This window comes from Corylus avellana, chromosome ca2 (genome assembly GCF_901000735.1).
Source record: "Corylus avellana chromosome ca2, CavTom2PMs-1.0".
Lineage (NCBI taxonomy): Eukaryota > Viridiplantae > Streptophyta > Magnoliopsida > Fagales > Betulaceae > Corylus > Corylus avellana.
The window spans coordinates 45,128,457-45,144,695 of record NC_081542.1 but is presented as its reverse complement, the minus strand read 5'-3'; the positions used below and the strand labels follow the sequence as shown (position 1 = coordinate 45,144,695).

At 37.0% G+C, this 16,239-nt stretch overlaps 2 protein-coding genes and 1 non-coding gene across 3 annotated transcripts; 2 read left to right on the top strand and 1 right to left on the bottom strand.

The window, feature by feature from the left end:
- Positions 1-812: 812 nt before the first annotated feature.
- On the top strand, positions 813-916 carry LOC132173148 (U6 spliceosomal RNA). The gene has a single exon (XR_009439244.1). It is a non-coding gene; the product is annotated as a U6 spliceosomal RNA (small nuclear RNA).
- Positions 917-2,159: 1,243 nt separating this feature from the next.
- LOC132173082 (disease resistance RPP13-like protein 4) lies at positions 2,160-7,050 on the top strand. The gene is made up of 2 exons (XM_059584657.1): positions 2,160-2,279; positions 4,469-7,050. The coding sequence occupies exon 2, from the start codon at positions 4,470-4,472 to the stop codon at positions 6,888-6,890; it is 2,421 nt and encodes an 806-aa protein (XP_059440640.1). The 5' UTR covers positions 2,160-2,279; position 4,469; the 3' UTR covers positions 6,891-7,050.
- A 6,604-nt stretch (positions 7,051-13,654) lies between these two features.
- On the bottom strand, positions 13,655-15,593 carry LOC132173003 (probable disease resistance protein At4g19060). Its single transcript, XM_059584567.1, has one exon. It carries the CDS (start codon positions 15,487-15,489, stop codon positions 13,777-13,779), a length of 1,713 nt encoding a protein of 570 aa, XP_059440550.1. The 5' UTR covers positions 15,490-15,593; the 3' UTR covers positions 13,655-13,776.
- Positions 15,594-16,239: the final 646 nt, after the last annotated feature.

Here is a 16,239-nt window from a genome sequence, read left to right as displayed (position 1 = left end):
TATTTTAACAACCTACTTTTACTATTTCATTTAAATATTATTTTTTAAAAGATTTATTTATTCTTAGAAAAAAAAAAAGAGAGAAACGAAAAGCAAAAAAAAAATAGAGAAATTAGTTGTTTAATCAATAGGTAACCAAAAAATGGTTTTGGTAAGATTGCAGGGAGTGCTCTAACCTTTCAAAATTCTCCTTTGGACTGTATTTATTAATATGTTTTGGGACTGTCTTTTGTCTTTTGTTTTTTTATTTATACAAATATTCTTTTTGATAAAAGAGTTTTTTTTTTTTTTTTTGTTATGAGATAAAAGAGAAAAATAAAAGATATAAAACAAAAATACTTAGCAATACAAAGATAAGTTTCTTAAATTTCCAAATCTTAGATGACAAAACATGAGATTCAAAACTCACTTCCTTATTTAAGATTTGTGCAAAACTTGTATACATAGTGAATTTGTAATAAATTATCATTATTATTAAAAAAAATTATTTATTTGTGATATGACTTTTAAATCAAATTATTACAAATTCACTAATAATTTTAAAATCACATTATTTTTAAAAGAAAAATAAATAAATAAAAGGGTTAAATACTGGAGTTTAAACTCTATATTTTTTTCCCTTATGGTTTCATTTTATCACAGAAGGTATTTATGGTTTTCATAAAGATAGATATGGTACCTTTGTTAAAATTTCGTCCAAAATTTAATGAAACGCCACGTCAACACCAATAAAAAATTAACTTGTGTCATATAATTAATTTTTTGAAAAAAAATTATATATATAAAAAAAAAAAAAAATTTGGGGGTGGCCGTAGTGTAACGACCTAGGAAAATAAAATTGGAACGATACAGAGAAGATTAGCATGACCCAAGTGCAAGGATGACACACATAAATCGAGAAATGGTCCAAATTTTTTCTTATAACGACGCAGGAAAAAGTGTTAGCCACATTTGCGTTATTACCTTAAAATGACTAGTCAATTGGGAGCTTCCCTATAATTCATTATAAAGCTTAGTTTCACATAGTAACTAGGCAATGTGTGACTTAACACCCATGACTATCTTTATAAACCATCCACTCTATGTGGGTTTCTTTTCATCTTCCCAATATTTGACCAAGGTGTTACAAATTCTCCCTCTTAAATTCTTGACGTCCATGCTCTAGTACCACATGACCTAACGTTACTAGGTGGCTCTGATACTACTTGTGGCTCTAATACCACTTGTAACGATTCAAGAAAAAGCTGTGCTATTATTTCAAAAGGACTAGTCAATTTAGAGCTTCCCTAGTAACTAGGCAATGTGGGACTTAGCACCCATAATTATCTTTATAAACCACTCACTCTATGTGGGCTTTTTCTCATCTTCCCAATATCAGACCGGGGTGTTATAAACTCTCCCTCTTATATTCCTTACGAGAAGCCACGTCATTCAACGCTCTAATACCACATGACCTAGCGTTACTAGGTGGCTCTTATACCACTTGTAACGACACAAGGAAAAACGTTAGTCACATCTGTGTTATTACCCCAAAAGGATTAGTCAATTCGAAGTTTTCTTAAAATTTATTATAAAGTCCAATTTCACTTAATAGCTAAACAATGTGGGACTTAGCCACCCTCAAGGAGCCAAATCGGTGGCCAAAACCAATCCAATGGGTTTGGGGGTGGTTTCGGCCACCCCCACGGCTGGATGGTGGTGGCTCGCCAAAGGAGGTGGCCGGACCACTAGATTAATAGAACTCACATGTAAATCCTACATATCCAATGCTAATTTTCTTAACATTTTTTTTTTAATGGGGGATGAAAAAAATAACATTTCTCTTTTAGCTATCTAATTTCATTATTTCACTTAAATATTAATTTTCAAGAATTTCTTGATTCATTATCCAACAATCATTTTTGCTAAAATTATCTTTTCTTAACTCTCATATTTTTAAAATTTTGTCTCTTTTCAACGGTAAGGTCATATTTTTTTTAATTTTTTCTTCTCCTAAGTGTCATATTTTTAAAAATTCTTGTTTTCCTAACTGTCATACTTTTCACAATTTGTCATTTTCTAACTCATTTTTTTTAAAAAAGGTCGTTTCAATTAACTTAAAAAAAAAAAAAAAAAAAAAAAAAAAAAAAAAAAATCTTGGGAAAGCAAGTCTACTCCAGTCCAGCTTCTGGTCTTCATTCAAGATACTTTCGCCATTGGCCCATTGCTGAATCCCGGAAGCTCTCAAACCCCAACACATCCAGTTCAACACGGAGAATCTCAAGCTACTGCTCCAAAAGGTAAACTCTCATCCTCACACAGTCTCCGTTCTCGGACTTAAACCTTGATGCTCAGGTTGGTATTCAGTGTTTTGCATATTTTATAACTTTAGAATTTCGTTCAATCTATATGCTAGTTAGGTTTGTGGATCTGAAATATTACTTCTTTTTGCTGCAAATAATATTGTTGAGTTATGTTTGGCTCTTTGGGATTCATGTTCTTTATCTAAAAAAGCTGGAGATTTCATGCTCATATTTCTCAGTACTGTTCTGGGTCTGGAAGGTGTCATCATCAAACCCATGAAACTTAGATGCGCCATCTCTGACAGAGAGCTCGACCAAGAGCTTCTTTCTCCTCTAATGAGCTCGCTTTCCCATTAGGCTCTGTGTTAGTCGTCCCATCTAAAGCTGCAATAAACTGCCTTCAATTCTTTGAGCTCCACTTTATCATGTTTAACTTTTTCCTTATGTTATTAAGGATTAGATTGTAGCTCTTTGGCAGCATCTGTCACTCGGTCAAAACATTGTTGAATTAGTAAAGCTTTTCCTGATTGGAATCTCCGCAGGGAAGATGAACTGGGAATTTCTTCTCCCTTTCAATTTCTCTCTTCAGAGCAAAAACATTAATGAACGATTGAAAACACAAAAGGGTCGAAATTACTCACTTTTACGTCGCATTTGAACATTTTTTCAAACAAAAATTTTAAAAAACATCTAAAAAGCCAATTTTTTTGAAATTGGCTGTACAGGAAATTTTTAGATCCTCTGTTCTCTTTCCCCTCAAGGCCACTGCGAAATTGATACACTAGATAATGGTCAATCTCCCTAGTTTCTCTCCAAGTCCAAGGTTGTATGGAAGTTCAAAACTATACAGAAGAGGCTAACAAAGAACTTAGAATATGCCTAGGTAAAACTTTGCTCAATAATTGGACTGTGGGACAGTGGGAGGAGCGCCAATGGTGAATACTTGGCTACTTTGGGGGCAGCTAATTTTTATAATGTTATTTATTGGTATAAACTTTTCTACATCATCACATGGCTACATTGGGTCCTACACTTCCACTTGCTGATTTTTAAATGAAATGTCACTAATGCATGTAGCATAGAGATTTCCAATTTGCATTAAGAAAATTGGGGTCTAATTGTTTTTAATTCCTCAATTGCAAGTAGCATAGACTATAGAGATTTCTAATTTGCATTAAACAAATTAGAAACCCCACCTCTTGCACCATAATTATTAAGACCCAATTTCCAATATATATATATATATATAAACCCCAGCTTAGATTTTAATTGATGGCATATCTTGGTTGAATTGAAATCCCTGGCTCTTCTGCTCAAACAAAAGTCCTATCTCAAAAATTCTTATCCAAGAACAGGGAACAAATGTATTAACAAGACCCCAAATTATAGAAATTTTCATTCATATTTTAGAGTCCGTTTGGCCATGGGATTTTGTAAGCCAAAAATGCATTTGTAAATAACATTGCACAAAGTTTCTTTTTTTGGGATCTAATTTTGAAATAGTAATGTTATTTATTGTAAATTGTTATACAACTAAAATGTAGTAGTAAGATTCTCAAGAGGTAGCTCAATTGGCGGGGGACCACACCTTATGAAAATGAGGTCACTAGTTCGAATTCCTCATCTCCCTCTTGTGTGAACATGTCAAAAAAAAAAAAAAAAAAAATTGTAGTAGTAAGAGTCGGTCCTTTTCTTTTTTCTTTACAAATGCTAATTCAATGACTAATTGTCACTTCCGTATCATCAAATTGTATGATAGTCGTATAGTAGTCTATAAAATAACATTATTTTTTAAAAAAAATAGTTTGAAAAAATATATATAAAATAATTACATTTTCAAATTACAAATAAAAATGTGTGTTTTTAAGAACATAAATTTTAACAGATAAATCACAATGTTATATAATGCTTAATTGCATTTTAAAAAATTACATTTTTAAATTAAACATTAGATTGCAAAACCAAGAGTACTCAGGACATTCACCAGTTCGCACGATGATGGATTATGATTTCCTATAATTTCAAAAAAAAATCTTAGATTCTCATTATGCAAGTTAGGGCTAATGCCATTTTGCAGAAAAGAAAAGGGCTTTGAACCTCGGCTTTGATTTCTGTTGATGGCCGATTTTGGCTCCGAAATCTTGTGTCGCACAGACTGATATTTCTTTTGTGAAAGTTTTCAACAGGATGCCTCCGTCCGATCAGTCTTCTGGCGCAGGTTCCGGCAACTTCGACGTGGCGAAGATAAACGATATCGTTCTACCCGACGTTATCAAGAAGCTCCAACAAGTCAAGGACATCCTCTCCCAAAACGGACCTGAGAACAACGTCAGCAACAGTGGCAACAACGGCAGCAGCCATTCTAGCCAGGACGAACATCAGAAGATGGGTAACGAAGCGGAGAAGTTAAGGAAAGATCTGATTTACATACGAGAATCCTTCAAAAATCTCAAAGGCTTCGAGGACAGAGCCAGTGACCTCTTCAATGCTCTTAAAGAACGCAGCTCCTTCAACGATTTGCTAACTAGTGGTCTCAATGCTTCTTCGCGAGACAAGCAGCTCCGAGCCAAGCTTGGTGCGATCAACAAGATTGTGATGGAGTTGAAGCTCCGGATCCCGTTACCCTATAAGTTGTCCTCCAAAGAATCCGACGCCCACCGGTTCCCACGGGATGGCACCGAGTTTGATGACTTCGAGGTGGTTGATGAATTGCCTCTCTTACATGTTGACAATGAATTTGGGCGTAGCTTGGCCTTCCGAGATTTTCGGTTAGTATATGATAAATTGCTTGACTCCACAACAAAGCTGTGCTTGCTGTGTTTTGCTTTAATTCCTGAAAATGAGATTGTGAAGAAGAGGTTTATGACATATTGGTGGGTTGGAGAAGGCTTTGTTAGCCCAAAGCTTGAAAAAGTTGCTGATGGAACCTTCAAAGAGCGGCTGTCGGTTGAGGAAGTTGCTGATGGAATCTTCAAAGACCTGGCGAAGAACTACTGCATTGAGCCCGTGAATGAGAAGCACAGGTTTGTCTTGGACAGTTACAAGATGAATCCTTTTATCCGTTCGGCGGTGATTGTGCTTGCCAAAGAAGCTGGGTTGTTTGATTTCGATGGCAAAACATGGAATCCCAGTGCCAATTTTATGACGTCTTACCGGGCGTGTTTAGTCAATGGATTTTCTCAGGAGTTGGCGAAAATTGGCCCCGGATCGGATGCAAAAGAAACCGACCAGTACCCTGGATTGGATCTAGAGAAACTGCAAACAATATTCAATGTCAATGAGCCTTATCCTGATTTTTTCAAATTGGAGTGGTTCTCAAAGTTGAAGAATGTAAAGGTTCTATATCTGGGAAGGTGGCAGACCTCAGCTAAGCATCATATTGAAGTAGAGAGCGTTGAATTCTTAAAAGGGTTGAAAAATATGAAACTTTTAAGGTTTTTCAGCCTTCAAGGAATTTCCAGAATTACCAAGCTTCCTGATTCCGTCTGTAAGCTCTTAAATTTGAGGATCTTAGATCTTAGAGCGTGTCACACTCTCGAGGAGCTTCCAGATGGAATAGGTTACCTCGAGAATCTGACGCACTTGGATATATCCGAGTGTTACTTGCTAGAGTACATTCCCAAAAAGATTAAGTTTCTCTCAAAACTCCGAGTCCTTAAAGGGTTTGTAATTGGTGACCGTCGAAATGAAAAAGCGTGTACTCTTACTGATTTGTCAGGATTGAAGGAGCTGAGGAAATTGAGCATCTACACAAACACGAAGGATTTCCCCAATGAAGATGACGCAAACAATCTTCGAACGTTTGAAAATCTTGAAAAACTTACAATTGAGTGGGGAGCTTTTCCCAGCAATACAGGCAGCGAGAAAAAACAAGACAAGGGTGTGGCACAATCAATTGCAGAAGCCACCAAGAGTCCAAAGAAGAGTGAAGATAAAAAAAAGCAAGGCGAGAGTGTGGGACAACCAATTTCAGCAACTACCACGAGTCCTAAGAACGGTGGAAATAACCAAAAGCAAGACAAGGGTGCGGCACAACCATTGACTGCAACCACAACTCCAAAGAACCGTGGGGGTAACAAAAATCAAGACCAGGGTGTAGCGGAACCAATGGCAGGAAGCACCATGAATCCAGAGAACAGTGGAGATAACAAAAAGAAGGACAAGAGAGCAGCAGGATTGGGTAAGACTTTGTTAAGAACACTCGCCTTTAAAAAACCAGGGCAGGGTCCCACAGATCCGAAAGGTTTTAAGAAACTAAAGAAACTGGATCTCAAGTGTTACCCTTCGATGGAATCACCGAGTTGGTTGCTGCCTGCAAAACTTCCGATGCTAGAGAAACTCTACATCAGAGGAGGGAACCTCAAAAATCTAAGTCCAGGTCAGGAGAATGACGAGTACTGGAAAGTTAACATACTACGTCTGAGGTTCTTGAGCAACTTAAAGATGGATTGGAAAGAACTCCTGTCATCATTTCCACACTTGATTTACTTGGAGAAATTCAAATGCCCTAAACTCACTTTCTTTCCATGTAATGAGAATGGAATCGGGCTGAAGCCAAGAACTGAAGCTGGAAAGGAAGCTGCTAAGAGGTATAACATTTTGCATTAACTCGATAAGTCCTACCAGGATGACTCAGACTATCAGAAGTATGTTATGTTTCTGGCCCAATTTTTAGATTTAATTCTGTTTCATGTGTCTACTTTTTGGATTTGACGAAGTTGCAATAGCTTCTTGTATATCTCCATCCCTCCTTATTTGGATTTAATTCTGTTTCATGTGTGTACTTTTTCGGATTTTACTAAGTTGCAATAGTAAAACGTAGTGGTTGGATAACTTTAACAGAAAAACTATATGCCTCAATGCATGATCGCTGCTAAGAAATAGAATATAAAATTAATAGATCAAGTTTAGAAATGATGTTAGTGTCAGGAATGATTGTCACTGACTTCAAGTGGGAGTGACAAGAAAGGCAACCCGGAATGGGAAGCCTTCATGGATTCTGTTCTTGTATCTTATTCCCTATTCGTTTGGATTTGTTTTTGTCAACTTGAATAATACTGGCTGTGTTTTTCAAGTTCGTTATTTTACATTATGATGTTTTTTCAACTTGATTTAATTTGTATTGGTGTGATTTGAAGGAATATTGGGGTTAGGCCTTTAGGGATTTTGTTTTTCCTGGTTGGTTTTCTTCGAATTGATTGTGCTACTATGGAATTGAGGTCTTAAAACAGGTTTTGTATCTTCAATTGATTTTGGTTATGAGTGATTTGAGATTAATTGAAGAATTCAAATGGTTATATGGTTATGCCCATCTGGGGTATCAGTGATCTGATTGCTGGCTCCAAAAATTGGTGGCTCAAACATGAATATGAGGTCTATAATTTAAAGTTTAAAACTACAATGAGATTATATTAAAAGTAGATTGTAGTTGAATTGAGAATATTATGTTAATGAAGATGGAACTTCAAGTGAAATTTGGGGCTTTTTAAAACCTGGAAGTTAATTAATGAAATTGAGACTACATAATTGAAATTGAGGTTGATGTGACCCTATTTGAGAAGTTTGAAGAAATGATTAAGTTTGCTTTTAAAACCGATATATGTTTCTTTGGGGTAGCTATATATTTTAGCTTTTGATAGGCTTTGAATGGAAATTTAGGTGCTGCATTCTTTTGGTTTTAGGGGCTATCGATTAGGGCTTGGCAAAAACCTGCCCAATCCGCAAGCCCGCCCTTTCCCGAACCACCCCAACCCAACCGGGTTTTATGTATATTTTTGCGGGTTCGGGTAAAATTTCTCCAACCCGTGCAAGGCGGGGTGGGTAGCGGGTTTAGACATTTTTTTTCCTGCGGGTACCCGCCCCGCCCCGATTCTACCCTCCCATTAGTAACCTAACCCTAAAAACCCAAAATATCTCCCACCCATTCCCTATTTTCTCTCATCTCACGCCTCTAGATCCAGCAAGAGAATTTTCTCCTTCTTTCCCTCCGATTTTCTTCTTCTTCTTCTTCTCCTTCTTTCCCCCTCCATGCAACTTCCATCACCTAGCTCCCACCTATGCTCCTTCCGCCGACATCCAGAGAGCTCGAAGATGGAAATACAAGGAGATTGAGAAGGAGTTGGGAGAGAGTTGGGCTGAGAGTGAAATGGAGGGAGAATCATTGAGAAAGAGAGATAAAGAAGAGAAAGAGAGAAAGGAATTTACAGTGAGAGAGAGAGAGAGAGATGGAATTATGGACCATGGTTCTTTCCCTTCGATTATTAGGTTCTCATGTATCATGAGGTAAATTGTGATTTGTGATTGATTAGTTAAATTTTTTCTCCTTTCCATCTGATTTTCTTCTCTTCTTCTCCTTTTTTCCCTCGATCTATTTGCTTGCTGAGAAAATCCTTGGGAGCGTGGAAGAGAAAATTTTGATGCTTTGGATTCTTACCCGATCCACCCGCAAAACCCGCGCCTATTCAACCCGCCCCGCAATACCCAAACCCGCGCGAGTATTGTAATTTTTTGCGGGTGACGGGTTGGAATTTCCCAAACCCTCAGGGTGCGGGGCAGGTGGAAAAAAAGCCAATACCCACCCCACCCCGACCCGTGCTCACCCCTACTGTCGATCATAAAGAGTTAAAAGAATTAAGCCCATAATTCGAGGAAAATGATTCTCTCCATTTTAAATCCCCTCCATTAAATGCGCTATCCTTCAAAATGCACTAAATAAAGAAAATTGAGGGGATTTGAAATGGAGAGGATCATTTTCCATAATTTCTAATTGTTTAGCCTTATATGTGTTAGTTGTATCCTTTTTTCTTCTGTATGCTTTATTTCCATTTCAAAAAGAAAAAAATTTACTTATGGCATCTGTTGGGGTAGATTTGTTCATTTCGTAGGTAGACTCTCTAATTGAGTTCGTTTGAGGAACTCAATGGGGAGGTCTAGTGAGTTATGTACTTAACTAGTGGAATGCTGAAAAAAATAAATAAATAAAAACTTAATGTATTTCCTCTACCTAATTATCTATTCTCTTTAACAGACTCTGGTTAATTATGTTTAATGATGTCTTTTCAGAGTTGAATGTTGATACCTCGACTTGAGGTCTATTGCTAGCAATAGCCTAACTTGTGGATGGATAATTTGGAAGATACTCTATTTATTGTCATTGTTTGGTTGTGTTAGTTGATTATTTTTGTTGGTGGTTGGACTTTGTGTTGGGTGATCTTGAGCCTCTCACAACCCTAAAAGCTATTTTATGAGGTGAGGCTTTCTTTCACACTTATAAATTGATTACCAGCTTATTCCACAACTGATGTGAGATAACCCCAACAATCTTCATTTCACACATTGGGCTCTGGGTCAGAGCAGAGACAACTCGTTACTCTTGTGAACTTTTGGGGTAAGACTTGTTGGTTGAACATGGGCTCTGATACTAGTGTTGAGTGGTCTTGGGTCTCTCTCAACCCCAACAGTTAGCTCAAGAGGTGGTACTTTTCTTTACACTTATAAACTAACCACTAACCCGATCGTCCTTCAACGGCTCCATCTCGGATTTTTGTAGTGTCATCCGTGCAACAATCATTTAACAGTGATTGTTGTCTTTACCGCATAAGACTCTTCACTGAGTTCTTATGCATTTTAGAACCGCCTTGTGCGGCCTTGGAACAGCCCCGGCTTGTCTATGGTTTTTTTGGGACTTTGGATGAAACCACTGCCTACTGTTTGGTCCTTTTGAACTATTCCCAGTTTTTGTTTATGTCCATGTATCTTTGCTGCGTTTTTCGTTTGAACTTTGTTGTTGGGGTGCCTACCCTGTTATTATTGTTTGATTTCCTGTAACCTTTTTCCCTTATTTGATTAAAAAGCAAAAAAAAAAAAAAAAAAAACTAACCACCAGCTCTTTCTATAATTGACGTGGGATAACCTCAACACTTTGGAGATCCAAGCTTGCTCTTGAGTTACAAGACTAAGAAAGCTTTAATATTTGGAATAAATTGTGTTTAGCGTTGATTGATATTTTTAATTTTGGTTGATATTTTGATAGGACTATACAAAGAATTTTGATGGTCGAAAGTGAATGGATCTGGTCAAAAGCTTTACTAATTCATGACTATGAAGCAATCAAATTTGATCGGTTGCTCTGTAAAATTTTTTAGGGAAAGTTCTGGTCAGGAATTTGGCATATGGCAATACTCTTTGGTGGATCAACCAAATAAACATCAGATGATTATATGGATTGGGTGGCGGAAAAGCTACTGCAGAGGGTATTAGTGTAACGATTTCGAGAAAATGTTTGCTATCTTTGTATTATCAATCTAAATGAAAATCTTTAAAATTACTTGTAAAGTTCAGTATGACATAGTAAGAAATCAACATGGGACTAGACACTCATTGTCACTTTTATGATTCATCCATTAGGGACACCTGTTGGTACTAGTTTGCTTTGATTTATGATTCATCCATTAAGGTCACATGGTATTGTTAGGTTGTTCTAATATCATTTTCAAATAGTACATGAAAAACGGTGACTATATATGATTTATTACTTTAAAATGACCAGTTAAATTACAATTAGAATTTTCTAAAATTACTTTTAAATTCAATTTCACATAGTAAAAAATCAATATAAGATTTAGTATCCAAGAGCACGATTATAATTCACTCGCTCAGTATTGGCAATTTATTTCTCAATGTAAGATTAATTTTTTGGTGTATATCGATGCGAACTACCTTGGTGTATATTTTTCTGATAGATGATGCTTAAGTCTTGGATCAGGATCCCCTCCCATTATTGGGAAAATTGGTCTCTAATTTTCAATCTTGGTCGTCCATTTTTATTCAATAGCCCATATGGCGCCACGTGTCCCATTTAATTAAATAATAAAATTTAATTAATTTTTAAAAAGAAAATAAAAATAAAAATCAAATAAAAAAATATAAAATCAAATAAAAAAAAATTGGAGTGGCTAGCCACCCTAGTTGAGTCTAGGGTGGCTTCAGGCTCTTGGGAGTGGTCTGGCCACCCCAAGGGCCAAAATTTTTTTAAGAAAAATGGGATTAGGTCCACCTCATTGCCCTTGGGGGTGGTTCGGCTACCCCCAAGGGCCAAATAAAAAATAAAAAAATTGAAATTTTTTTGGCCCTTGTGGGTGGTCCGGCCACCTCTAAGGGCCATGGGGTGGCTTTGACCACCTCAGACTGTCGGTCTGGGGTGGTTGAAGCCAACCTTAGACTCAACTGGTGTAGCTGACCACCCCCTAGACTCAATTGAGGTGGTTGGCCACCTTATTTTTTTATTTAATTTTTAATTTTTATTATTTTATTATTTATTTTTTAAAAAATTAATTAATATTTTATTATTTATTTTAAGTAGAACACGTCATGAACGGTTGGATAAAAATGAAGGAACATAATTGAAAATTGGAGAATCTCTTATTCTCCCGAGGGATCCTGATCCGTTAAGTAGTCTTTACCACTAGTAGGTGGACTGGAATTGAAGTTGGGGCGGGGTCTCGTGGAATGAGGGAAGATGCACTAAAAAAACAACTACCAAAGAATCAATTAGTGAGAGGGGTGGACCATGTGATGTCCTTCACACTTATTGCTTTTGATAACGTTGGGGAAGATTCAACGGGATATCCGGCACATGCTGTTAAAACATTAAATAAAAAATTTAACCAAGCGTTTTAGTGGTTTTTCACCGAAGTTTTTATATATCCTTTTCTGTCTCTCTCAAACACTGGTCACAAGATTTGGGCCCACACCTCTTTGACGTTATATCTTCGACGAGGAGTGACTTCTATAAGGAGTTGGTGTAAATTCATATTTTTGTACCCACCACTCACTCATCAAGTGACACTTCAAAATTTTAAAATAAACTTAAATTTAACGAAAAAACACTACCACACCAGATTATTCTACCTAAATCCTAAAAAATCAATTAAAAAAAATAAAAATTGATGGGGTGGTTGGGGGGCCACCCCATCCCCCACTTGGGGTGGCTGGCCACCCCCAACCCATATGGGGCTCGCCAGCAACCCTAGATGGGCTAGGCAACCCCCTCAGTCCTTCCCCATATTCTTATAAAAAAAAAGAAAAAAAAAAAGGAATAAAGCTATATAATCTGGTATTTTTGTTTTTATTTGAGTTTGTGCAATAATCCTAGGTGGCAGTTGCTTATTAGTGGGCACAAAGGAGCTGGTGTATGTTTGTGTGTGTGTTTTTTTTAAAATAAATCAGCGTTTTTAAACTAAATTGTAATTTTAGAGTGTTCGGAATTGCAATTTGAAAAACGTAAATTTTAAAATTGTGAAAAAATTCGCGATTTCTATAAACTGACTAGTGTGTGCTTATTTGAAAAAGTGCGAATTTAATCCAAAATCACGATTTCGCTTAAAACAATATTTGACGCAATATTTACTTATTTGGCCATGAAACTGCAATTATATGATAATGTTATCTAAACACTAAATTGATAAAAAAAAGTACTTGTTAACATATTTTACTAAACGTTTGTGCGATTTTAAAAAGTAGCGATTTCAAAAACGCAATTTTTAAAAATGCATTTTTAAAATCCCATTAATTAAAATCGCACTCCCAAACGGGCCCTTAATCTCCTTGTGAGGTGAGAAAGTATTGGTGCAGTTAATTGTTAATAACAGTGAGAAAGAATATGCTTGTAAGCATGTCCCCATCTTCAATCCCATATAGGGTATGTTTGGGATTACGATTTTCAAGAATAATTTATGTTTTTAAAAGATTTCACAAAACATAAAATGTTTGACACTGTGCAGATTAATGAGTGCTTATTTGAAAAAACACGAATTTAAACCAAAATTACGATTTCGTATAACAAACATTTGATAAAAAAATAATTTTTAACATGTTTTTTAATCGCTTTTGTAATTTTAAAAAGTAATGATTTAAAAAACATAGTTTTTAAAATCGTACTGAAATCCATGGGTGAAGTAAAAGAGCATGCGGCGTGCCCAGCACACCAGTGCAATTTTTTTTTTTTTTTGTATTAAAATATTTAAAAAAAAAATTTCCTGCACGGCCTGCTAATCACAACTCGAAATCCATACACAACCATAATAACAAGCCTACATTAAACATGGAAAAATTATTTTGGCATACTAGGGATATTCGTTCAATGCTTGCAAGTCGCAACAACGGGGTAGCAAAATATGAACTTGGATCCTCTCCATTTCATGAACAACAGTTTAGTTGTTTTTAGGAACAATTTTATTATTTTTGGGCTTCTATTTTTCATTTGGACAAAAATACTATCCTAAAACAACTAAATGGATCTTCGCCAGCAAAATATGTAGAAAGAGCTTATATTGTCACACAACTAGAGAAAAATCAAAAGCAAGAGACCAGGGTGATCAGCACACACAAAGGCAACATTTATCTGATTTCAAAAGGAAATGACAACATAAAGCTAAACACTTCGAAGAAGATAAATCAAAAGCAAGAGAAGAAGGAACTACAATATAGAATACTGTTACGGTCCGCTTCCATTTGAAGCTGCTCCCTCTGGGAGTTGTGGAAGGCTTCCATTTGGAGCTGCTCCCTCTGGGTGTTGTTGAATGCTTCCATTTGGGGCACCTTCTTCTGGGAGTTGTTGAAGGCTTCCATTTTGTTGAAGGTTTCCATTTGGGGCACCTTCTTCTGGGTGTTGTTGAAGGCTTACATTTGGAGCTGTTCCTTCTGGGTGTTGTTGATGGCTTACATTTGGAGCTGTTCCCTCTGGGTGTTGTTGATGGCTTACATTTGGGGCACCTTCCTCTGGGAGTTGTTGAAGGCTTCCATTTTGTTGAAGGTTTCCATTTGGGGCACCTTCTTCTGGGTGTTGTTGAAGGCTTACATTTGGAGCTGTTCCTTCTGGGTGTTGTTGATGGCTTACATTTGGAGCTGTTCCCTCTGGGTGTTGTTGATGGCTTACATTTGGGGCACCTTCCTCTGGGAGTTGTTGAAGGCTTCCATTTGGAGCTGCTCCCTCTAGGAGGAGTTGATGGCTTTCATTTGGACCGCCTTCCTCTGGGAGTTGTTGAAGGCTTCCATTTGGAGCTGCTCCCTCTGGGTGTTGCTTTTTGAAGATCCGACCCATCATTTTTGCAGTCAATGGATGGCCCGCACATCTTTTAAAGATTTCTTTCTTTTGAATTCCCGCATCGGAGGTGCTGAGCTTCATACTGTCCTGTTCAGCTGCTTTCATGAATATAAGCCAGCAGCTCTCTGGTTCTGAAAGGGGCTGAACGAGATGTAGGATTCCCTCACTGCCAACCATCTTTTTAGCTATTTCCTCTTTCCTACTGGTGACAATAACTGCTCCCCCACACTCTTTTGGCAACCCATAAGCAAGAGCATCCCATTGTCCATCACGAGTAGGCGAAAAACTCAGCTCTCTGTACCATTTGTCTGTCTCCCCGCCCCCGCCCCTGGCATCATCAAACACAATCAGATATCTCTTCCCCTGCAATTGCAGGTGAAGAGCATACAGTAGTTCCTTGAGATTATGTTCCTGGTTGTTGATTATCTCCTCTTCTACTCCAAGGCTCTCCAACATTCTCTTCAGGATCGCTATTTTTGGGTCCGGATCGTCGCCGGGCTGTGCTGACATGCATACCCAGATCCTCGGAAAGAAGTAGTCCTTCACCTCATTTTTATTGAACAATACTTGGCAGAGTGTGGTTTTCCCTGAACCAGCTATACCGGTGATCCCTATTGCCTTGAAACGACCCTCACTTCCTTGCTTGAGAAGTACTTTTTCCAGTGAGATTACATCGTCATCAAACCCATGAACCATCGATGCATCAACTGACCGAGAGCTCCAGCGAAGAATTGAGCTCACTTGTCTATCATTAGACTGTTGGGTATTTGTTCCGCCATTTGAAGATGATTTGACTTTCTCTATCTCCTCCTTGATCTTGCTTAACTTCCTCCTTAAGGGATCACGGGCAAGTAAGTTGGTCTTTGACGTTATCTGGCACTCCGTCCAAACATCGTTGAGGCTGTAAAGGGTTTCCCTCATTGGATTCTCCTTATCGGTTGCCGTCGGCGAGCAGTTACCAATATTAATATTTCGGAGCAAATCCCTTATTTCCCGAAACTGGGCTTGCAGGCGAAATTTGGAGCCACTCTCTTCGATCTTCTGATCAAAGCTAACGCAAAATTTGTTTTGTAGAAAACCATCAATCTCTCTCGTCATGTCCATCTATCTACACTCTTTCCAGCCCCTCCACTTCCCTCTCCAAGCTTGTAGAAAGCAATACAGGCTCCGACGAGGACTCGAGGAGATGACTTTAGCGTGGACTCCGCTCTGAGGAGCAAATGGGTAAATGTCCTTTATTACCTATTTTGCACTTTTATATATTTGTTTTCAAAATACCCTTCCTTCTGACCACATCTCATGGCTCCGGAGGGTCCACTTTTGTAACATTTGAAAAGACTACTAATAATTTCTTAGGAGAGAGAGGATTACTTTTTGTATTTTGTAATTTAGATTAGATTTACAAACATAAGGCATACATGTAACGTGGTATCAAGTATTTTATTAATTAACTCACAAAAAAAAAGTATTTTATTAATTACCATAAAATAAAATTTCATCTCTAAAATAGATGCCTTCTAATGAGTAATGCTAAGTATTATTTTTTTATCATTCTAAACCTTTTTTTAAATTGATGTGGCTTTTAAAATCACCATTAGATCAAAATTTAAATATGATTCATCAAAAAATTTAATGGTGATTTTAAAAACTATATTATCTTTAGAAGGATTTTAGGAGAATAAAAAGATGGTATATAGCATTACTCACTTTTATCTAGTTTAGTTAAGCCATTTTTAAATGTCTCTACATCCGATTAGCTATATTTTTATCTATTATATTAAAATATTATTAAAAGTAAGAAAAGTTTTGGGAAAAAAGAGAACACGTGAGAGAAAAAATGAAAAAAAAAAAAAA

Bases quoted from the DNA above. Each gene is read 5' to 3' on its own strand.
- LOC132173003 (XM_059584567.1), bottom strand. From the start codon at position 15,489: ATGGACATGACGAGAGAGATTGATGGTTTTCTACAAAACAAATTTTGC.
- LOC132173082 (XM_059584657.1), top strand. From the start codon at position 4,470: ATGCCTCCGTCCGATCAGTCTTCTGGCGCAGGTTCCGGCAACTTCGAC.